The sequence below is a fragment of the Opisthocomus hoazin genome, chromosome Z (assembly GCF_030867145.1).
Source record: "Opisthocomus hoazin isolate bOpiHoa1 chromosome Z, bOpiHoa1.hap1, whole genome shotgun sequence".
Taxonomy (NCBI): Eukaryota; Metazoa; Chordata; class Aves; order Opisthocomiformes; family Opisthocomidae; genus Opisthocomus; species Opisthocomus hoazin.
In genome coordinates, this window is record NC_134454.1 from 33,193,482 (window position 1) to 33,217,152 (window position 23,671).

The window sequence follows — 23,671 nt, forward strand, 5'->3', positions numbered from 1 at the left end:
AGAGTTCTAAAAGTGCTTTAGTGTGACAGTCCCGCTAATCTGTCAAGCAGACACCTTTCAGAAAAGTAAAGATAAATTCTGCCTTTATACACAGAATTTTGCTGTTCTGCTCTGCTCTTCTGTGTTTTGCAGAGGACTCAGAGTCTCTTTTTGGTTCCTGGGATGCTTTTGTGCTGATCAGTTAAATTATGAAGTACAGTTAGCTTGACATGTCCTAGCCCCAGTAGTTTCTGGAGTCAGGTTTCATAAAGAGAAGGGTGTGTGTTTTACTTGATACTCAAGTACACAAATACACGCTGCTGAGGGATCTGTGCAGAATAGCTGACATGCTGTGCATAACAGCTATGAATGCCAGAGGGAGCTAATTCTTTATCCTGCATAAGGACAAGGAGGAGAATCTGGTCACGTGAAACGAAGCTACGCTTAGCTGAACTGAGAGGATATTTCTTTGATGAAAAGGTTGAACAGTGAACTAGCTATCTCAGTAAGGCAAGCATTCGAAGTGTTCGCTTCTGTAATTTCAATTTATTAAAAAAAAAAAAGGAAGGGAAAAGCCCTTGTTAACGGAAGGAAAACATTAAGCTGTGTATTTATTTACCAATATTAAAAAACATTACTTAAATTACAGCTTAAAAACATTAAGCTGTTTATTTATGTTATTATGTAACATATTATTATGTTATGGATTTGCATGGCAAGATTTTGGTATTGGGGGGGCTGTAGGGGTGGATTCTGTGAGAAGCTGCAAGAAGCTTCCCCCATGTCTGATAAAGTCAGTGCCAGCCGGCTCCAAGACGGACCTGCTGCTGGCCAAGGCCAAGCCAGTCAATGACGGTGGTAGCACCTCTGTGATAACAGATTTAAGAAGGGGAAGGAAAAACTCTGGGTGAGACAGCAGTTAGAGCAGTGAGACAATGTGAGAGAAACAGCTCTGCAGACACCAAGGTTGGTGAAGAAGGAGGGGGAGGAGGTTCCCGAAATGTCAGAGCAGAGAGCCTTCCCTTGCAGATTGTGATGAAGACCATGGTGGGGCAGGCCGTGCCCCTGCAGCCCATGGAGGTCCATGGTGGAGCAGATCTCCACCTGTAGCCCGTGGAAGGGACCCCACGCTGGAGCAGGTGGATGCCTGAAGGAGGCTATGACCCTGTGGGGAGCCCATGCTGGAGCAGGCTCCTGCCAGGACCTGTGGAGAGAGGAGCCCACGCTGGAGCAGGTTTGCTGGCAGGGCTTGTGACACCATGGGGAACCCATGCTGGAGCAACCTGTTCCTGAAGGACTGCACCCTGTGGGAAGGACCCACGCTGGGGCAGTTTGTGAAGAGCTGCAGCCCATGGGAAGCACTCACGCTGGAGAAGTTTGTGAAGAGCTGTCTCCCGTGAGAGGGACCTCACGCTGGAGCAGGGGCAGAGTGTGAGGAGTCCTCCTCCTGAGGAGGAAGGAGCGGCAGAGACACCGTGTGATGACCTGACCGTAACCCCCATTCCCCGTCCCCCTGCACCGCTCAGGGGGAGGAGGGTGAGAAAGAGGAGTGAAGCTGAGCCTGGGAAGAAGGGAGGGGTGGGGGAAAGGTGTTTTAAGATCTGGATTTGTCACTATCCTACTCTGATTTGATTGGTGATGAATTAAACTCCCTCTCTCCCCAAGTTCAATCTATGTTGTCCGTGACAGTCATTGGTGAGTGATCTCTCCCTGTCCTTGTCTCGACCCTCGAGCGTATTTCCTCTCTCCTGTCCAGCTGAGGAGGGGGAGCGATAGAGCGGTTTTGGTGGGCACCTGGCATTTATCCAGGCCACACCGAAACAACTTTACCATTTCTGTGTCTTTCAGTTGTTCCCTTTGGCAAGCTACCCTATGGCAGAGGGGAAAGTAGGGGCGTGTTGTTTCAGTGAACAGGCTGGGGTTTTGCTGTTGTTTTGTGAGACTGCACAGTCAGTTCTGAAGGAACAACAGTTAGAAATAGCTCTGACCCTTTTATGGCCAGTGTTGCAGGATTTGGAAATATATAAAGCACAAGTTAGAGCGGTGCTGTTAAAGTGACTTTGTTCTAAAATTTGTATACATTGTCTGTGTTTTGAAAACTGTTCCTTTCCTTTTTGCGTGAGGCATGGTTGTAAGTGCTGAAACCTGTATTCCTCCTTGTAGTCTTATATGGAGGCTGGAAGGAACCAGAAGTGAAACACGCGTTTTCTCACAGATAGGTAACTGCATTGCCATGGTAACTTGGGGATCTCATATTCCAAATACACCATGTCTGTTGACAAATTGGACACTGCTGCTAGAAACAGGGATATAAAGATACACCTTGTTTTCCTGCCGCTTTGGTTCTTTTACGTACAGTGAAAGGGAATGTCTTTTCATATGTAGTGCCCATTGTTAAATTCACCATATTTATGTTCATCCTCTTGTAAACACTTCCCCTCCCCAATAAAACACCACAAAAAATGAAATATTGTGTGAAAGTACTACACAGCAGCATGGAAAGTGGTTGTGATTGTGCCAAAATACATGAACATCTGTTATGAATTTTGCATGGACTTTATGCATTTGAAAAATAAAACTACTTGTTATTAATTTTTCTACTCGTGCAGTTCATTCTTGGTTGTGGTTTTTTTTTAATCTATAGTAAAATGTTGACTTTCATAACTGTGGGAGACATATGACGTTTGTAAGAGTACTTGTTAAACCAGACTTGATTTCTCAGGTGCTTTGTAGTGTAGTGAGCAAGTCTGACAGGGACTGTGGTTCGCACATAGCTCGTAAGCAGATTCTGGGTGCCGCAGCAATCGTATTTTTTTCAAGAAATTGCTTCTGGCTTTAATGTTTGTAAAGGGAAACTTGCGAGAGTATCCCAAAAACAATGAATTCAGTGATATGCTGAAGGGTAGTAGTGGTTTAACCTTATCTGGGCTATTCCTTCGAACAGTCACTGGCAGAGCAAGGGGCTCTCCACAGCGGAGTGAATGTAGAAGGCTCATCGTCATCTCAGTGCGCCCTGTGCTTCTCCATTGCTTCTGACATGCAAGTTTGTTCTTGGAGCAGTGTGTATGGTGTGCTGCAGGATTTGGCACAGCGTTTTCCAGTTGTTTCCAGTGAAGTCTCCTTCCTTTCCTCCGTTCTCTCTTTCACTTTGACTTTCTCACCAGTGTAAATAAAATAATGGCAATCTTTTGGTTGACTGTGGAAGTAATTTTGTAAGCATATATGATTAACTGATACAGAGGGTGCTATAGGTGGGGACCAATACCAAAGAAGTGTTACAGTCCTAAATTTGAGATGAGGTTTAATGTGAGATTGAGGAAGGAGAAGCCTTTGGAAAATAGCAGAGCTCTTAAGTGTTGGCCTTTTAGATGAGGGTATAGCTATACTTTACTAAATGTCATCCCTCCATTACTTCTTTCTTCCAGTGCTTCCAGAAATATTTTAAAATTGTCTTTTACTGTATTAGTCAACTTTCAAAAGAAAAATTATGAAGGCTGTGCTGCCATTCAGCGTGACCTGGACAGGCTGGAAAGTTGGGCAGAGAAGAACCTGATGAGGTTCAACAAAGGCAAGGGCAGGGTCCTGCACCTGGGGAGGAACAACCCCATGCACCAGTACAGGCTTGGGGCGGACCTGCTGGAGAGCAGCTCTGCGGAGAGGGACCTGGGTGTCCTGGTGGACAACAGGTTAACCATGAGCCAGCAGTGTGCCCTGGCTGCCAAGAAGGCCAATGGCATTCTGGGGTGCATTAGGAGGAGTGTGGCCAGCAGGTCGAGGGAGGTTCTCCTTCCCCTCTACACTGCCCTAGTGAGGCCCCATCTGGAGTACTGTGTCCAGTTCTGGGCTCCCCAGTTCAAGAAAGATGAAGAACTACTGGAGACAGTCCAGTGGAGGGCTACAAGGATGAGGAGGGGACTGGAGCATCTCCCCTACGAGGAGAGGCTGAGGGAACTGGGCTTGTTCAGCCTGAAGAAGAGAAGGCTGCGAGGGGACCTTATAAATGCTTATAAATATCTGAAGGGTGGGTGTCAGGAGGATGGGGCCAAGCTCTTTTCAGTGGTGCCCAGTGACAGGACAAGGGCCAACAGGCACAAACTGAAGCAGAGGAAGTTCCGTCTGAACATGAGGAAGAACTTCTTCCCTCTGAGGGTGACGGAGCACTGGAACAGGCTGCCCAGGGAGGTTGTGGAGTCTCCTTCTCTGGAGATATTCAAGACCCGCCTGGACGCAGTCCTATGCAACCTGCTGTAGGTGACCCTGCTTCAGCAGGAGGGTTGGACTAGATGACCCACAGAGGTCCCTTCCAACCCCTACCATTCTGTGATTCTGTGATTCTAGCAAGCATGTCATTGCATGGACTGCATTTTAAGTTCAATGTTTGCTAGCAAAGGTAAAGACTGAGATGCTTAAAGCTTTCTAATTAAAATTCAGTGCTCTTGCTGTCAAGTTGTGGTAAGATTGCTGTAGTAGTTAATTTCAGTTGCTGAGGCTTACTCAAAACGGTTTGTGTAACCTTTTTTTTTCTGTGGTATGTAGCAAAGCAAGTTAGACCTCTTGCTTTACTAATTTTTATCATAACACAGTGGTCCCCCCTGAAATTACAGCCATACAGTTTTACAGTCAGCAGTAGGGGCTGTAAAACCAGGGGGAGAAGGTTTTGGCTCCATTCTTAGAAACTTGTGAAGTGCACGATGTGGGAATATGAGATGGGCTGGGAGCAAACCCTTTTTCTTGTTTGACATCTGATGCACAGCGGTCGCTGGCTGGCGCGGGCTGGGCGGGCAGGCTGGGTGAAGGCTGTGAGGAGACGGAAGGCAGAAGGGGACAGGAGCTTTCTCTGTGCCAGCCCGCAGGTCTGCAGCACACATGGAGGTAGGACACAGTATCCGAGCCCCAGATATTGCGTCCCTGGCTCCTCTTCTGGACTGTTGTGTGTGGAGCTTTAAATCTCCAGGGTTTATGCTCTCCCATAACGAGCGCTGTCAGCTTGAGAGATGGTCTTAGTTGTTAGTAGAATAAAAACGGGAGAAAGTGGTTGATGTGCAATACTTGGGAGGGTTTATAGCTCTTTGTTTCCCTGTCCCACTGCTATGGATACAGCCTGCATCAGCAGCACAGGAGGGTGCTCTGACCAACTCCTGAGCAGTTTCTTAACTGCATCCAGGTGACTGGGCTCCTTGAGTTTACTGGAGTCCTGTTGTGCTAATCGTTGTGGGAAGGATACCTGATGGCAGTGTTAGGGCTTAACTGAGTAGGTAGCAGAGATAGGGGATAAGTAATAAACGTGTCTCACAGGCAGCGTAAGCAAGGGGGTAGCTTTTTTTTTTTTCTCCTGATGTCTATTACTATTATTATTATTACAATTCCGGTTGCTGCTTGTAACCACAGAATAAGGGAGGAAGCTGGGAATGGGGTAGGTGCTTGCAATTCAGTGCATTGCTGCGCTTCCTGTGGGCGTGTGCCAGAGTGGTTTCTATGCCTTTCTGAAAGTGTGTGTAGTCCAGTGGCTACAGCATATGGCTTTAGATATAGCTTCACTTGTGTTCGCTTACGCTGAAGTCTGATCTGTTGCCATGTGAAGGAACATGTTGTTGCAGAGGGTCCTCAGTCGGCTTGCTTGAGGATGGTGGGTCTGCAGTAATCTCTTTGAGTTCCAGGTCTGAGGGGGGAGATTTGATAATTTCATTCGTTATTTGAGTTATTTCAGCTGCTTGGCGTGGCCTAGTGCTGTTGGGGTTCTGAGACACCGTGGAGAACCTGGAGGGGGAGATCATTCAGGGCACGGGAATATAACACAAAAAGGAAGGTGAAGAATGAAAGAAATTGTAAGGATTTAAAAAAAGAGATGGAATGTGAGATAAATGTTGTTTGACTAGCTGACAGCCTGATTGTTTGATGAAGTCTGTCTGAAACAAGAGATTGACTCACAAGTCAGTTTGCATTGTAGGTGCTGCAGAGTTTCAGCTTGTAATTGCCCTGACAGTAAAATTTTATAATCCTCTCTTTTTTTTATGCTGAGCAAATATGACTGGTAGCTGAAATAAGGTTTTGGAAGTGGTATGTTTATGTTTCGTCTGCAGCTGGCAGAGGAGGGATGATACTGTGAGCACTCAGTGCAGGGATAGCACAGAGCTAAAAAAATAGGACAGTAAAGGCTTCTGCAGCTACGTCACGATAGGTTTGGCGTCTTGATCAGTATTTGCATTTGGACATCATTTTTGTTCACTGAAATTCCAGCCATATCCATTCACCTCAGTCTTTACCTCTGCCCTGCACCAGGGCTTTTTTCTGTTTTGTCTCTGTAGTCCTTTACAGCCAGCTCAGTGATCCTTCTCCGCTGGAGGAGGGTTCTCCTTGGTCTCCCTCTATTCTCAGGTTGCAGCAGGTCACTGTAGATTAGTCTTTGGGGGAATGGTTTCCTCCTTGTAGGATGCCTTAAGACCTTCAAAAGCCCTGCGTCTCCTTGCTGCCCATGGATCTGGCCTGCGGTGCTGCAGTGTGGAGAAGAGACGTTCCTCATCCTGTGCGCAAGGACTCTCTTTGGTCTGGCTGTAAGGAATGCTGCTGTGCCAGGGAGGTTTAGCTTTGCTTCTGGTTTAGCTGTTGGGACAGCTGCATGCTGGCGCTGAAAACAGGGGCTCTTCCATTCTGTGTATGAAGACAGATGGTTCACAGCCCTGTGCTTGAGCTACTGACAGAAGATTTTGGTCTCATCTGTTTCCTTGCAATGATCTTCTGCTAGCTCACTGAGAAAGCAGTTTACTGCTTCCCCCCCTTCTTCACACCACCACCCACCCTTGATCTTGTAGAAGTTGCAACTTCTACCTCTTTGCGGATCATAAAAATATCTTTTTTGTGTTCGTTGCTGGGTTTGGGGAGGTAACCTGCTGGCTAGAGGAAGGTGAATTTGTTATAACCCTCCAGCAGCTTTGTAGAGTGATAGTAGGAGCTTTGTGTTTTGGTTACAGCAGTATATCCTGAGTTTCACGCTTGTGATCTTATTCCTATTGACAATAATGCTGTCGGAAAAAAGACTAACAAATCAGTAACTGGTTCAGTCAACATTTATACAGCTTTGTAAAGGTTTTCTGGAAGACCCAAGCGGCTTAACAGAAAGTCGTGGGCAGAACAGGTTAGTCTGTGTAAAGATGTCCTATGAATTCTCCCTTGAGTATCAAATTTACACTGGAACAGTAGTCTCAAGCTTTCAGAGAACTTGTTTTTCACTTTGTAGCTTGTTTTCTGCACTTTCAGGTGTGCAGCCTATTTATTTGTACGCAACTGCCATGATGTGGCTTGCCCCAAGCTTATAACTTGTGCTTTGCCTAGACTATTTCCTTTCTGCAGTATTAACTGTAATTGATCTTGGGTTCAGTTGTACGTACTTGGTGTTTTTGTTCTGTTGACACAGTGTTTACAACAGTAGGGTTCCTGTGCATGACTGGAACCCTAGGTTTAACAAGAATAATAACAAGAATTGGCCAGGTTTTTTTGCTATCTAATTAACTAGTGGAGATACGGTACATGATGTTCTGAATGCAGATGACAGCAAGCATATTTTCAAAAGTTAGCAGTCCCACAGCTGTACACCTTTGCTGCCAAAGCAGAAAGGGCAGGGAACGATGTGGAGATCCTAACCTTCATTTCACCTTTGGAAATGTTCTAGCCTGTATTTGAAACACGGTGCGAAGCAAAGGAAATCTTAATTGCTTCTGTCTTTGGTAGGAGTGGTCTCCACGTAATTGTGGAGGCTAGCTCTGGAAGCTGTGAGGCTGGTTTGTGCCATCAGCAGTTCTCAGTGTTAAAAATAGAAGATGGGTTTGTGCTGAGTGCTGTTGAGATGGAAGTGCTTTAAGAATTGTGTGCAGCATTCCTTACAAGCCCATTAGGGGATGTTAAGGAAAAGTTGTTTTCTTGCTACAGCGATTTTGCGTTTCAACCAGTTTCTGTCTTTTCCTCTTTTTTTTTTTAAAAAAAAAAAACAAAACACCTGCAGATCAACTTGAACGTGTGTTCTTGCGTCTTGGCCATGCAGAAACAGATGAGCAGTTACAGAACATTATTTCCAAATTCCTACCCCCTGTTCTCCTCAAGCTGTCCAGCACACAGGAAGGAGTTCGTAAAAAGGTAAGGGTGCAATTTACCATAATGGAATGTTTTCAGGGAGAATGAAATGCCACTGATGTATCATGGTTTACTATGCTTGAATGTTCTCTGTGGAGAAATTTGCTCTTGAGGAAAAGTAGTCATGAGCCAGATAGAGAATGGGTTTATTAGAACTGTTAGGGCTTAAAGAAAACAGTCATTGTTTGTATCAACAAGGTCTTTTGCAGATACGTGGAGGCTGCAAGTGTTTCCTCTTGGGGCCGGCTAGCTATGAATTAGCTTGAGACCAAGACTTACTGCCAAAGAGAAAGTTCCCGTGGCTTCCAGGCTTCCATGTTAGGGTTGTTGTGCATCCACCTGACTTCTGGGATGTGTGGAGCAAGCTTGCTTCTGTGTGAAAAAGACCATGAAGACCTACTCATTGATGTCAGTCACTTGTCTGACAACAGGAATAGGAGCAAGGACTAAGCAATTTTGAAGATGGAGTTTGGTACCTACCTGAAGGAATTCAGTTCCCTGCTGCGGAATGCAGCTTTATCACAGAATTCCTTCAGGTAGATGTTAAATTTCACATCCAAAACTGTTTGGTCCTTGCTCCTATGCTGTAAACAAGCAAGGACCAAACAGTTTTGGAGGCAGAATTTAGTGTGTACCTGAGGAATTCAGTTAGTTTGTAGGATAAAAGCTCATCTGGACACACACAAAGGAGCACAGAGACACAGCAGCAAGTGCAGAAACCTTTATAACACCCAGCTACTCCCAGGAACATTGTAGGAGCCATCAGCTCATTAAAGGCCCATCTGCACAGGCCCAGGGGAACAGAGGGGCACCATGACAGGCAGGCAGTTAAGGCATCGCAGGAAGGGCCACCCTGCCCAGGTCTGTCCCAGGCCTGTCTGAGGAGAGCCTTAGCCCCACTGTCCAGGGGTGAAACCAATCAAAAGGAGTCAATGCCAGAACACCTTTTGGCCTGAGGGGGTGATACCTAGAGATAGTAGACACAGTGGGATGCAGGGGAAGAGCATTTTGGAGTGGCACAAGCCTTCAAATGAGATGTTTGGTGGAGGAGCAAAAGGCAGGGAAAGGGATGGACCTAGGTGGTTTGAGGAGGAGCAAGTGTGGGTCCCTAAGTGTGAAGCCCACTGGTGAATGCGTGCCTCTCCTGGTTGGACTTGGGGGCATGGAGCGGCGGCAGCCTCCCCTCTGCTAGGCTCCTAGGCCTGGGACTGATTCCCTGACACCATAAAATCATAGAATGGTAAGGGTTGGAAGGGACCTTAAAGATCATCTGGTTCCAACCCTCCTGCCACGGGCAGAGACATCTTCCACTACACCGGGTTGCTCAGAGCTCCATCCAACCTGGCCTTGAACACTGCCAGGGAGGGGGCAGCCACAGCTTCTCTGGGCAACCTTTGCTGGTGTTTCATCACCCTCATGGTGAAGAATTTCCTCCAAATCAGTGCTCTTTTAGTTTACAGCCATTCCCCCTTGTCCTATCACTAAACACCCTTGTGAAAAGCCCCTCTCCATCCTTCCTGTAGGCCCCTTCAGGTACTGGAAGGCTGCTCTAAGGTGACCCCAGAGCCTTCTCTTCTGCAGGCTGAACAGCCCCATCTCCCTCAGCCTGTCCTCATAGCAGAGGTGCTCCAGCCCTCTGATCATCTTGGTGGCCCTCCTCTGGACCAGCCCCAAAACATCCATGTCCTTCTTATGCTGGGGGCTCCAGGGCTGGATGCAGGACTCCAGGTGGGGTCTCACGAGAGCGGAGTATAGGGGCAGAATCACCTCCTTCGACCTGCTGGCCACACTTCTCTTGATGCAGTCCAGGATATTGTTGGCTTTCTGGGCTGCAAGTGCACATTGACGCGTCATGTTGAGCTTCTCATCCACCAGTAGCCCCGAGTCCTTCTCCTCAGGGCTGCTCTTGATCTACTCTCCGCCCAGCCTGTGCTTGTGTTTGGGATTGCCCCGACCCACTTGCAGGACCTTGCACTTGGCCTTGTTGAACTTCATGCAGGCCCACCTCTCCAGCCTGTCAGGGTCCCTCTGAATGGCATCCCTTCCCTCCAGCGTGTCAACCACACCACACAGCTTGGTGTTGTCGTCAAATTTGCTGAGGGTGTACTCAGTCCCACTATCCATGTTGCCGACAAAGACGTTAAACAGCACCGGCCCCAGTACCGACCCCTGAGGCACACCTCTTGTCACTGGTCTCCACCTGGACATCGAGCCATTGATTGCAACTCTTTGAGTGCAGTTTGAACTCTTTGAACTCTTGACCATGTACTGGTCATTCCCCATATTCCTGTCACCAGGCAAGGACCAAACGGTATTGACGGTGGAATTTAGTAGGAACGTGAAGGAATTCAGTGATGCAACTGCCTTCTGTAGCAGGGAGCTGAACTCAGTTTCCTGGCAGGTTTTTTTCACAGTTCTGTGTTCTTGCACAAGTCTTTTGTAACAGCAGTTGTGGGACTGCGTGAGGGGATCACTAAACCTAGTGTTAACAGCAGAAGAGTGCTGACCTGGTCTGGATTCAGGCAGAGGAACACCTGCTTTGTGTTTCCCGTTCTGCCAGGAGGAGATGACCAGAAGAGGTAGATGGGGCAGCAGCAGCTAAATGTAAGATCTGAGCAGCTGGATCAGAAGGCAAAGGATGAATTCTTGTCCCTGCAGCTGTTCATCAGGAGGAGCTGCCTGGTGGTAGAGGTGGACCAGAACCTTTCTGAGCAGAGTGCAGATGGACTGTTGGGGAGTGGTGGTGGAAGAGAAGCTTTCTATAATGCCCTCTTTTCTTTGTCTTGTAGAAATAGAGAAATGATCATGCTTTCCCTGGATCTATGAGCAGATTTCAGAACCTGCAAATAACTAGAACACAGATTTTTCTAAAAGTTCTGCACTAAACATGGTCCTGGCAGTGGTCACACAAAAGCGGATCCGTAGATGCGAAGCCATTCCACTGTGCTGAAGGGCAGATACTCCAGCTTGGAGGGTTCTGCTGAATACCTGTGTGCACTTGAAGCTGTGAAGAGAAGCGTCTAACTAGCTAGTGAGATTTCTTAGGGTAATTTGTATGATATTTTTTCCATAAACTGGAATTGTTGCCTATTTTTTTGGAGTATTGTGAGATTCAGGAAGAGGGGAGTACTGCTCCTTTGAAAATTGAATTTCAGGTGATCTCTAAAACTCCCACAGTATTCTTATGGTAAATTGTAGTTTTTGTGTTAGAAGGACTAATGAAATGTGTTTCATTTTCTTACTTCTATGTGTTTAAACTATAGATTTTTATCTATACCAGATGATGACAATATAAGCAATTACAGCAGTTCCCTGTACTTCTTGGTGTTTGCCAGATTCATTGCAGTCAAGGAAATTACCCTGGATTCTGCTCTTGCCATATCAGTGAAGGGGAGTTGACTCTCGTTATTTTGTTTTCACGATAAATTCAAAATGTAACTAGAAAGCTTGGTATGTGTTGATTTTTTTGTTTGGTATTTTTTTCATAGCAAAATAATTTATCAGTGAGAGAGCTGAGGGGAGGACTGTGTCCTGTGCCACTCGGTGGGTAAGGGGAGGCGAGCTTTTTCAGTTCTCTGCACTGTACTCGGGAGTCACGACAGTGACCTGAGGCTTGATGAAAAACAAAGCTTTACTTGGAATTCAGTGAGATTACGAAACATGGTAACTTTGTGACTTTGTAATGATGTTACTTTTAAGGCAGTGGGGTTAGAACAGGTATATAGCAGATTGACAGAACATTACCCTTATGTGCCTAGAAAGTAAGAGATAGAGAAAGAGGAAAACAAAAGGAAAAATACGAGAGAATAAATCGCCACCCTTGGATCCAGTGACAGTCTCTGCTGGTGATCGGGTTCCTTCTGTGGTGGGTGTACGCTAAGGAGCTTGCCCACTCTCCTATTCGTTTATTTCAGGGTTGCACAAGCCTGTGTGCTCGTTAGTTTCCCACAAATTAAACACACGTTGGCTAACCAGCGGTAAAACGTTTATACATTTCGAGCAACAGTCATCAGTACTTTCACAGTTACGCTTAATCACTCTTTCTCTCCATGTGTTCTTATATGTTTCGTCTCCATTTAAAGTCACAGCATCCTCCCTTTTTAGTGTGCATGTTCGGTGAGTAACGGTCTTTGCTTGGGCTGGGGTCTCCAGCTCAGTGGCTGTGATTTTTAGTATGATAATAGGGGTGGTTTGACGAAGGATGCACGAACTGTCAGTTCTGCTGCCAAGTTTGCAGCATACATAAAAAATTCTGATCAGCTGTCCTTCTCAAGGTCCAGTTGCTCCAGCATATTCTTGGTTAAAGATACCAAGTGTTTGTTCTTCTGACAGGGGGTGATTCAGTGTCCTCTGTAGCCATGGAGTTGTAGCCATGAGATGTTCCTTGTCTGGAACACTGGCTACTATTCAACAACACTTAATCAGCTAAGTTTTAGAGTTTGCTTAATTCGAGTTTCTCAAGACAGAGGTTTGAGACAGTTGTTCACTTTGATCTGAGGCCTTACAAACTGTCAGTTTTTTGTTCTAATGAACAATCACTGAACAATTACTGTGGAGTGTATAAACTGCAGGCAAATCTGCTCAACGTGCCCATTGCCTTTTTGTCTTGCTTACATCAGAACTCAGCTTTTCTGTCTTCTACTTGCTGTTGCTTTGCTGTTAATGTGATGGGAAGAGATCTTAAGAAATCTGATGCATTTTCAAACACTAATGACTAATTTTAAACAGAAACACCTGGCTTTCCAGTGCTAATTTTTCCTGGTGAACAATAAAAAATGTGCCTATTGTTCAACTCCAGCCTCAAAATCATGTTAAGGCAATGTAAGTAAAACAAAAGCATATATTTTTTTTACATAAGCATTCAGGTGATTTCAAAGCTGATCTAGTAAAGGCTAGTAAAGTAGATGAAATAGAATGGAAAGAGAAGGACAAAAGCTGTGTTTGCCCAGTGACTGACTATAGGCAGTGCCAAAACTCTGCCATCCCATGTCATGTCTCTTTTCTGCAGTTATTGTAGTAGTTAAAAAAACAAACAAACAAACAAAAAAAGTGTGCCAACATAGTTAACTGTGGTTTGAAAACTTACACTGTTTTAATTGAATTGACAGTGGAGCTTTTGATACTATAGGTATAAGAGCAAAAAAGAACATCTATGTGTTGCCAGTATTCTCCTGAAGTATAGATCAATACAGTTGTTCAGAGACCTCCTTTCACCCAACTTGAAAGGCACAGTGTAGTTTGTTCAATACATCAGATGGATTGACTACACTCTGATTTTACTCAGACTCCACAGACTGACGTTCTCCTCAAGCTTGTACTGCTAGAATGGAAAGGGGAAGTTAAAATTCCATTTTACTTCCTGCTGCCTTAACATACTGCTTTGCTGGTCTTATCCCTGCCCTTAATTTTGTGACTGTGGGGTCAATATTACCGCCTCATTCACACATTTTGAGATCTAGGATGTAGTCTAACTATGTGGATAAGGTTGCAATGCCTATACGTTCTTAATCCATTTGCTCTGAAAAGTTAATCCCTCTGCAGGCCACGGTTTGACAGATGAGTTAAATTAAACTCTAGGACATCTGCTATCAAATCAGTTACCCTAGCAGTGTCACACAAAGAACTAACCCAGGGCAAATTCCCTCTGCTGGTTCAGATGTGGTCGAAGAAGCATTGATGTGCTGGCAGCATTTGTGCCAGACTGGATACTGTGTCACTTTATGCAGTCCGTGTGAAGCCAGCAAAAACACAAGAAGCAGTCATACTTAGAAGTGCAGCCATTTGCCTGATTCAGGTCGGAAAAGTACTGCTGGATGAGATCCTTAGTGCACTGATTTGATACTAATGATTAGAGAAGCAGGACACTAGATAAACCCTCACACCTACCCAAGTCCAGCCATGTGTTTTTACAGCAGCCACCGTGGGTAATTTTAACAGGTTCCTCAAACTGTTGTAGTCAGGTGTATGTTTCACTTCTTTCAGAAAAAAGTACTCTCTAAAATACTAAGGATTTGATCGCTGCCAGCATTACTTGGTTTGTCAGCTCACCTCTGGTCTCAATCACACACTTATAGTCAGCTATGCAGTTTCTTGGGATTATATTCTGGATGTTATTTTGTTTGATACTAATACAAAGATTCGCACATACTACTCTTCAAAGTTGGAACCTCACCGTAAGAGGAAACGGAGTATTCGGAGAGTTCCTGAAATAAAACTCAGTAGCAACAGAGTTACTATTAAGCAGGCATCCTTTATTACAGTGCTGGGCAGGACTGGGGATTGTTCCACCATGAGTGCTCCAACGATTTGGCAGACTTTCAAAGATTATGCACTATGAAGTCATACATATTCACAGAATTTCCAAGAATTCATCTACATAAACATATGATTTCTTGAAACTCATAAACATGTGCAAATGTTCAATCCGCATGCGTAGTCGTCCTCCTTGGTGGTCTTTGGGGGTCCTCCGGTGATCTCCAATAGTCTTCCTCACTTGTCTGCTAGTTGAACTTCCGGCTTCCTTTGTCCAAATATAGTCATTGAATTAGCTCATCAGTCCTTTGGCCTCAGAATACTACAAGGGGTTGGTTTAAATGAGTTCCTTGAATGCTTATCTTGGCACAGGTGTCCTGAGTCTATGTTATCAATGACTTACACAGGAAGACTAAAGAGCTTGCTCAAGGTCTGTTTTAATCTTGCCAGGCAAGAAGTCAATTCTGCTCAGCAAATAGCTAAAACTACCCTTGCAGGGGAGGAAACAAAAAATGGCTGCCGGGGCTCTGCCTGCCCAGGGCAGGGCTGCACTGTGCTCCTGCCTGACATTCACAGGGCTCCTGCAGGCTGCTCCTCTTGCCTGAAGGATCTCAGTCCTGGCTTGTCCCACTCCAAACATAGCTTTCATATGCTTATTTGAGAACTTTGTTACGGGTAGTGTTTTTTTGTTGTTGTTTTTTTGTTCTATGTCATGGATTGGAGTTACTCTACTGCCACAAAATAGAGCAGCAATGCAGATATCCAAGACAGGCTCAGTTCTGAGGAATAGTAACCAACTGTGTAGAAAGAACAGGTCATCCTCAGTAATCCTTTCTTCCTGACATTTCTGTTGATGGAGCTTATCGGTTTTGGCATGGTTTGGGACTTTTTATGTCTTTGTCTTAGCAGTGGCTAGAGACATGTCGGAGTGGTTTCAAGATAATACAATAAATGATGGCTGCCATTTTCTTAGACTGTAAATAATCAGGACGCTCAGGCCTGATAGGTTTATAATAGGCCTGCCTAGTGGACTGAGAGTGATGTGTGGAGTCCAAAGTAGTAAAATTAATGGTGTTTCTTTCAAGATTTTTGTTTTCCTCCTGTCAGGTGATGGAGCTGCTGGTTCATCTGAATAAGCGCATCAAAAGTCGTCCAAAAATTCAGCTACCAGTAGAGACATTGCTAGTTCAATATCAGGATCCTTCTGCAGTTTCTTTTGTCACTGTAAGTGTCTCTGTTCTTCCAAGAATAGTTGCTGATCTACTTGTAACAAGCAGAATATTCTTTAAAGCTGCTGTGTTTAGGTCTGTCAGTTTTCCTGGAAAGTATGTTACTGTCAAGAGGTTGATGTTTTAAGAGATTTTTTTAAACTAAACTTTATACTCTGATGTGAAACTTGTTTCATAAAGCAGCTACACTACTGATTCTGTTCAAATTACTGATAATTACTGTTGACATTTCATGAACGCATCAATTGTCATTGCTTGTATTGTGGAGGGTCTGTTTGTTAGTAGAATCTCCATTTTCAAGCAGCTACCAATCATTGTCCTGATATGTGCAGGATCAGGGTCTTAAAATATCATGCAGGATCAGAGTCCTACTTAAAACATCTATATTTTTCTGAACACATAAGGACTTGTATTTTTATGTGTTTTTAGGATCAGGACCTTAGCTGAGAAAGACAATGAAAAAAAAAAACTTATAAATGGGGAAACTTTACTAGATGGTTTCATTCAATGTAATTTAAAAAGTGAAAATAGTTGTAAAATGTTTTTGTGAAACTATGAAGACAGTTTTCATTTCACCTGTGGTAGATCTATTGTGAATCACTTTCATGAAAAAAGTGATCAAATCAGAGGGAAACTTGCTGTCCTTCTCGTTTGACTATTCAGTCATATGTAACATAAATGGAAAACATAGCATCTTAGAAACTGGTGGGGAAATGTTTAGACTTTGAACAGCGGTAGCATAGAAGTCGTCTCAGATTGTCTTTGAGAAAGTGGGATTATCCAGAGTTCACTTTTTAGAAATGACTGAGGGCTTCTAGAGTGCGTGTGTTCCGTAGAGCAATAAAAGAACCATCTTGTTTGAAGACAAACTTGACATAAACTGTGCTTTTGGCTGGACATGTTGAAAATCTGTTTCCATTCACGTATCTGAGTGATGCATGTTGTTATGTGCCATGAGGCTTCATAAAATTTTAACAAGTGCCATCTACAAAGAAGTGTAGTGTTTCCCTCTTGAACATTTCTTTCAACCCAGTTGTTGAACACGTAAGTCTTACGTCTACAGTTCTTGTCTGGGTTTGGATCAATGTGATAGCAGTTAGATAGTCCGGTTCAGTATTGCTCTGCTGTGCTGTTGTGTCACTGGACTCTATTTGGATAGCATTTGCAGCTTTTAATAACGATGATTTAGAAACACATTTTCAAGAGAAAACTTGCCTATGCTGCTGACTTTGTATTTATTCAATATTGCTTTCTGGTTTATTTCAGAAATAGGTGAAAGAGAACATTACATTTGCTTTCCTTGAACCTGTTGCTCAGGTAAAGCTGCTTTTGGTGTAACTGGCAGCAAATAAGAGAAGCTAGAGAGGGTTTTTTGCATTGTTGTTTTCTTTCTTTTAAAGTGGAGGCTCAGCAAGGCCTGCTCAGAAAGGCCTTGCTGAGCCTCCCCTTTAATAGCTGTCAGTCCGATGAGCCTGAGAATTAAGAAATTGGTCTTGTTGTTTCCGACACACAATTACATAACACAGCATACAAGAAGAGTTTAAAGAACAGATATTTATTTTGTGCAGTTGCAATACTCTGTGCTTTCTCCTCCTGTAGAATTTTACCATAATTTATGTTAAGATGGGATACCCCCGTCTGCCTGTGGAAAAACAATGTGAATTGGCTCCAACTCTTCTCACTGCAATGGAAGGGAAACCTCAGCCACAGCAAGACAGGTATAGCTACTTATTCTTGGTATTCTGTTGGTATCATTTTAGTGAAATAATTTGTGTCAATTGGTAAAAGATTTTTTTTTTCCTTGGTGGTATCTTCATTGTTTAGGATGTTCTTGGATTGTATAATTTGGATCAACAATTCAGTAGTTTGAGTGGTACTAAGAATTTGTGTAGTGTAGTGTTGTAATAATATACAGGATCTGCAGCATCATACTCATCAGTATGATAAGAGGGCTGTGTTATGGTGGATATGCCTGTCCATTTCCCCCATGCATGTTAATTCTGGTTTCCAGCTTAAGGCCAGGCATTCAGTAAATGTCCTCTGTCCAGCAACAGAAGAGCAGTAAATGTCTCAGATCAGCCACTCTAAATTGTGAGATGAGCAAAATTCCTACTGACTTGAAACACTAAGTTATAGTAAATAAAAAAAGATTAAAGTTGGGAACTGCTGTGTGCTAAGAACTTCTAGAAGACTATTAATTATGGACCTGCTTCTTATTTATGTTGTGTGGATTTCCACCATGCTGGCACGGGAAAATGCCGTTGGTATCGTATCTTCATTCACTTTACATCACTGTGACAGTGTAGAGGTATTTTTAAAATGACCTTACTGAAAGGTCTTGCAGTAAAATCTTGCTTCCATTCATGAGATCAGTGTGGAAATACTTGATTTCATAATTCAAATACTTGAATACATGGTCTTCTCTGGGACCATGGTTTTCCTCTGTCTGAAAAGCAATTACATGAGTGAAGAGAGCTTTGTGAAACCTGGCTATGCTGGTATCTAATCAATGTGTTTGTCTGTGTGCACTCTTTGATGAAGCTGAACAGTGTTAATCAGCCTCTGCTCTAGGTAGACTCAGATTTAAAATTTTAATTTTCTTGTGGATGAGACAGTCTTAGACTGTATTTTGTGGCATAATTTTAAAACATTAAAAGTCTGGACAAAGGTGGTGACTTTGTTTCTCCAGATGTGTATGTGTGTGTGCACACAGACATGTGTGTTCTCTTTTAAGCATACATTCTAATTTATCTTCTGCCTTCTGTTTTTAAGTACATCAGGTGGCAAATGGAGGCCACTGGATTGTGAATCAGTTTAACTATTATTAAGATTCTTTTTGCTGTTAAAGACCGGGTTTGTTCTTAAAGGTTTCTCTCTTGAATGTTAAGAATAAGCAGGTGTGTTTTTTTTAAAATGGTTGCAGTAAATATAATTGTTTTTCAGCCTAATGCATCTTCTAATACCAACCCTTTTTCATATGAAATACCCTGCTGAACCGCTGAAAGCAGCACCTTCTCCATTTAATCTTGCTGAAAAACCAAAGACTGTACAGCTGCTTTTGGACTTTATGTTGGATGTTCTTCTTATGCCTTATGGGTAAGTAAGAGTTAATACTAGTCTTCTCTAGTATTGGTGTGTTCTTTATGTGTGAAACATTACAGTCTGCATCCTTGGAAATAAATTTAAAATATGCTGTTATTTCCTAGCTTGAATGAAGCCAGTTACATGTTTTAGTAAGATACAAAGCAGGGTCCTAATTTTAGGAACGGGATCACCATCTTCCTTATTTAACAAAACGTCTTTTTTCTGCTTAATTAGGTGTTATCCTGTTCTGTCCTTGACCTCTTTTGGGATCAAAGTGAAGCTATGAGACATGTGAGCTGTCTGTTAAATAACCAAACCTTTAAAATAGAAGCCAGATCAAAATGTGTGCTCATCTTCCTGCGGCTGAGTTTTAAGTCTTATTCCTCCAAGGTCATAAGCAAGCGTAATCTCTGAAAACTTCTGCTTTTCAGAATTGAAACTTTAATACAAGATTTGTCTTTCATCTGTCTTCTGATGAAAAATGTTTTCACTGTAGTGGTGTGTCTTGGTGTGAGCACTGTTTCTGAGAGCAAGAATGATTTACAGAGCAACTTGTATTTACTGATCACTGCTTGTTAGGAATCTTCTAGTTTTTAAAATCAATACTTTCTCAAGATTTATTTTCCACTGACTTTTGTAGTGTCTTTGTATTGCTAGAGGAGCTTTTGCTTTGAAAGAAAATAAAAAGAATTTTATCAGTAGAATACTTTTCTTTTTTCTGACAGTTCATTGATTCCTGCAGGATTTTTCTGAGCACCTAACTGTTGCTCACCCGAACGGATTAACCTAAAGGAATGACTTTTAAAATAGTGAGCATGTGATGTTTCTCCATGTAGCTTTGCTGGAGACCATGCTCCTACCATATGTTTCGGGGGCTGCTTCCTTACCATTTGAGCATCTAGAGTTTAAAAAGCCTAGCCTGCTTCTCTGTTCACAGCTCACACTCTTCAGTTTATGCTCTTAGCTTCACCCTCATGCTGCTGTGGCTGTAGCTTCAGCAGATGCAGTCCTTGGGCTTTGCAGTGAGGCTTCACTTCCTTCCGTGCTTTTGTACTCTGGCCAAGCATGACGATTTTTAAATACTCAGAGGGTCCAGGAGGGTAGGGGTGAAGGTTTCGTTTTGTTACAAGAAGGTGCTCAAAGAGTGTCTTCTGCTAGCTTATGGCTCTAGATGTCTGTCTCTTGAAGTCTTGCTCCCTGGGGTGAGACCGTTTGCAGCTGTTTACAGCTAATTTATGCCTAGTGGAACTTGCTCTGTCATTGCCCAGTTGTGAGGTAGCCCTGCCAGTCCGCGTGCAGTAAAACAACCAGAAAGCCTAACTGTAGGGCTTAAAGCTCATAATTAAGTTGAAGCGTTTAAAGTTTTAACTAATGAAACTTTGGATGGATATTTATCCTTATTGTTGAGACTCTTTACTTCCTTTTGGTTGCCTGTGTGCTGAGTGCAGAACAGATTGTGTCTGGAGCAAAATAATTCTTTTTATCTGCACAACAATTTTGATGTCTTCATGTGTGGACTATCTTCCAAGGATACAGGGAGAGGTGGAGGTGGCTTTTGTGAGAGTAGAGAGATGTGCATAGGGCAGCTAGACTAGCCAGTCTCCAAGAAGAATAAGATCTGTAAATTTAACCTTTATGGTTGTTGCTTTCCTTCCCTGCCCAGCACTAAAACTGCCATTTTCCAAGACATTATCATATTATTTATTTTTTGTATCAGGGGTTGTTTCCTGTCCCATCATTGTGTTGCATATGCTTCATTATTTCCCATGTTAGGTTTGCATTTTTCATGGAAATCATACAAAAGTCATTAAAGCTTTTAGCACAAGTTTCTTGCATGTAGTACTGTCTGAGTATTCACTTCTAATACAAAAGAGATCATTCTTTCTGGTTCGTAACCTGAGATAACTGTTTTCAGAAATACCAGTGGACTCTTCCCTTTCCTAAGTGAGGTTTGTTTTCAAACAGTTATAATGAGATTATTATGGCTCTCACAGCGTATACTGGGATAACTGGTAGCTGAGTCTCAACTGGGTAAAATTCTGTCTTACGTTGAAGTCATGGTATTAATGAAAGAATACGTGAAGTTGGACAGGTTATATTTATTCCTCCGTTCCAGCATCTAGTTCAGCTGACAATGTGGATTGGTAAAGCCACTAATGAAACTGCTTTCCCACCTGCTTAGGTTTGTGTTAAATGAATCTCAGAGTCGACAAAACATGCCGTCGGCCCAGGGCTCTTCATCAAGTAGTGTGGGAGGTACTGGAATCCCTCAGCCGCCTCCAGGAATGAGCTTTTATGCAGCCAAAAGAGTAATTGGAGATAGCCCGTGGACACCAGAGCTGCTAGAACAGGTACTTGCAGCTGCGGGACTGCTCCTCGGTGAACTGGGGATGGTAACAGGGATGGCTACAGAAAGAGGAATGGAAGGCCAGGGGGAAAATAAGCAACTAATTCTGACCAGGTTTTTAGTTGTCCTGAGGGAATTTATTGAGGTACTTTGCATGATGCTTTAAGGAGCAGATGAGATGGGATGGGTGGTGCCAGCAGTTCTCAGAGCTGGTTAGGAAGCAATCATGACTGCAGCCTCCTCTTGCATTTTCCTCCTAAAGATAGTAGCGTTGCAAAACTCTCTTAAGTTGACAAAGCATCCCTTTTTAGCAGAGAAGTAGCAGAGTGTCCTTAATTGTAATGCTGATACTTTGCCAAAAGAGACTGCATTGACAGGAGGCAAGAGGAGGGCACTGCTAAAGAGATGGAGAGCATGGGAACTCCTTAGCAAGCTGAAGCCATGTTTTCAGACAGCTGAACTGCTGTGGTTATTGTAGTGTATGCTTTCTTGTCAGTAACACTGCCTTTACTTTCCCCATTGTTGAACAGTGTAAGCTGGGGATAGTGAAGTTCATTGAAGCTGAGCAAGTGCCAGAACTTGAAGCTGTTATACACCTGGTTGTAGCCTCCAGTGATACAAGACACAGTGTTGCCACTGCAGCAGACCTTGAACTAAAGAGCAAACAAAGGTAAAAGTTCGGATGTTTGGAAAAAATGGTGCTAGTGTTCCTAACAAAGCTAGCTGCAATTTGTGTAGTGCTCCAGAGAGTACTCTGAAAGGAGGAAGGCTGCAGTCACCGGCGTACCTGCGAAGCTGCCATGTATTCACACAGGCCTGGAAGTGGTGTGGCTCACAATGGAGCTGACAGCTTGAGCTGTCTGTTTCCAGACTTCTTTGGTATTGTGGTATTCTTTTGAGCCATTTTCTTACTCCTTGGTTTCCAGATTGCCATCTGTGGATTGCTGATGGTCAGTAAGGCCTTAGTTAGTGGTTCGCCACTGGTCAGCTTATCTATGTTGTCTTTACGAGAAAAGTATACTTTCAGTTAATTTATTAAGGGAGTAAAGAGACTGTAATTGTGAAGCGGACCATAGCCTAGGAAGCTTGGCAGCCACTGCTTTCTGCATTATTAAAGCTTTTGATCGTCTACAGTCCACATTTCATCATCTGAAGACAATGTCTGTCTTTCACTGTCAAGAGGTCGGAGTAATTGCTCTTGGTACTATTTGCTGAGTTACTGATTGTACAAGGTTTGCTGGCTCATGTAGGAGATCTGGAGTGAGAGAAGCCTGCCTGTGAAATGTCTGGGTGGCTTCTGTATTACTAGAAGTATAGGACTGTTTAACTTGGAGTCAAATATGTAATGTGAAACCTTCTCCATTCGAATCCAATCACGTGCCTTGATCATGGCAGGGGAGATGATTCCAGTAAGTGACGACAGCCTGGTTAAGGAAGGCAGTCTCTCCTTTGCTGCTTGTCTCATCTTTCCCTTTGTGTTGGTATTTTTTGCTTGGAAAGCAAAATACATGTGTGGACAAAATGCATGTTAATATGCATGTTAAATGTCTTTTATGAGAAATGTATGGTACTTCACAGCTCACTTGCTTGGGAATCAGTAGCTTTACTGAAAGAAAGAGATGATTCTGTGTCCTCCACTTCTTTAAAGCAGGCATGCTTAGTTTTTTGTTTTCTGTGGCTTTTTTTGGGGTACGTGTGTATTCCAAACAGTCTCATCAACAGCTAGCATTAAATGGTTATCGTGGGCAGACAGGTTTGTCTGAGAGACCAAGACGAAATTGTCCTAGAATTAAAAATACCCTTTCCTCTATTAGAATGTCAGAGCACTGAGACTGAAGAATATGAAGAAATTTGTTAACAGCTGACTGTTCTGTATTTAGTCGGCAGACTGTCGTGGTTTGTATGTCTTGTTTCAGTGAGAGAGAAGGGAGCATGTAGGTTTATCACAAATTATTGAAATTATCTGGAATTATATTGTCAGAATTAGTCGTGATTATATCTTATGTGGATGTGGGTGGAGTGGTTAGATTTCAAACTAGACGTATTAAAACTCTGGGAAGATTATGAATATGATGCAAAATGCTGTAAAACGTGTTTTAAAAATAATCAGTGGTTGGAATCATAACATGTTGGTGTTTTTCTCTCTAGTTTAATTGACTGGAACAATCCTACTATCATCAACAAAATGTATAAAGTGTATCTTGGGGATATACCACTGAAAACCAAGGAGGTGAGATTTGCCTTCAAAGTTGCTTACCTGCTTAATTTCTGAAGCTGTTAGTTTAGTTGCCTTATTTGGAGAAGATATACGTATATTGCTTAAATCTATCATTTCCTTTGATCTCTGCTTTCACTGAACATTTTTGCTATTGCATAATTTTTTTTCTCTGTGCCAGTGTGTTCTGATTTGCAACAGAAGGCAATTTAGCTAACTTAGAAGTACTGCTGTCCAAAGATGCAAGATATTATTTCAACTGTGTTTCTGACAGGGATCTGTTCTGAAACCAGAAATGAAACGAGAATCAGTCAGCACCCGTGTTAAACTGAAGATAGTTCCTCATCTTCTGCGATCCAGGCAAGCTGCAGAAACGTTCCCAGCCAACATTCAGGTAATGCTTAATTAAGTTCCAAAGCTGCTTTTCCTAATGACCTAGAT

General features: G+C 43.2%; 1 protein-coding gene across 3 annotated transcripts in view; it reads left to right on the forward strand.

Moving 5' to 3' along the window:
- Positions 1-23,671, forward strand: part of ECPAS (Ecm29 proteasome adaptor and scaffold) — a 69,276-nt gene that overhangs the window by 3,512 nt on the left and 42,093 nt on the right. For 2 of the 3 annotated variants that reach the window (XM_075447181.1, XM_075447180.1), the window contains exons 2-9: positions 7,976-8,106; positions 15,463-15,579; positions 17,184-17,302; positions 18,528-18,680; positions 20,851-21,019; positions 21,546-21,685; positions 23,164-23,245; positions 23,505-23,624. In XM_075447181.1, coding sequence (XP_075303296.1) covers positions 7,976-8,106; positions 15,463-15,579; positions 17,184-17,302; positions 18,528-18,680; positions 20,851-21,019; positions 21,546-21,685; positions 23,164-23,245; positions 23,505-23,624 — 1,031 coding nt within the window. Of the gene's footprint in view, positions 1-6,771; positions 7,112-7,975; positions 8,107-15,462; positions 15,580-17,183; positions 17,303-18,527; positions 18,681-20,850; positions 21,020-21,545; positions 21,686-23,163; positions 23,246-23,504; positions 23,625-23,671 lie in introns of those variants that run through there. The other variant, XM_075447182.1, reaches the window with a different exon arrangement.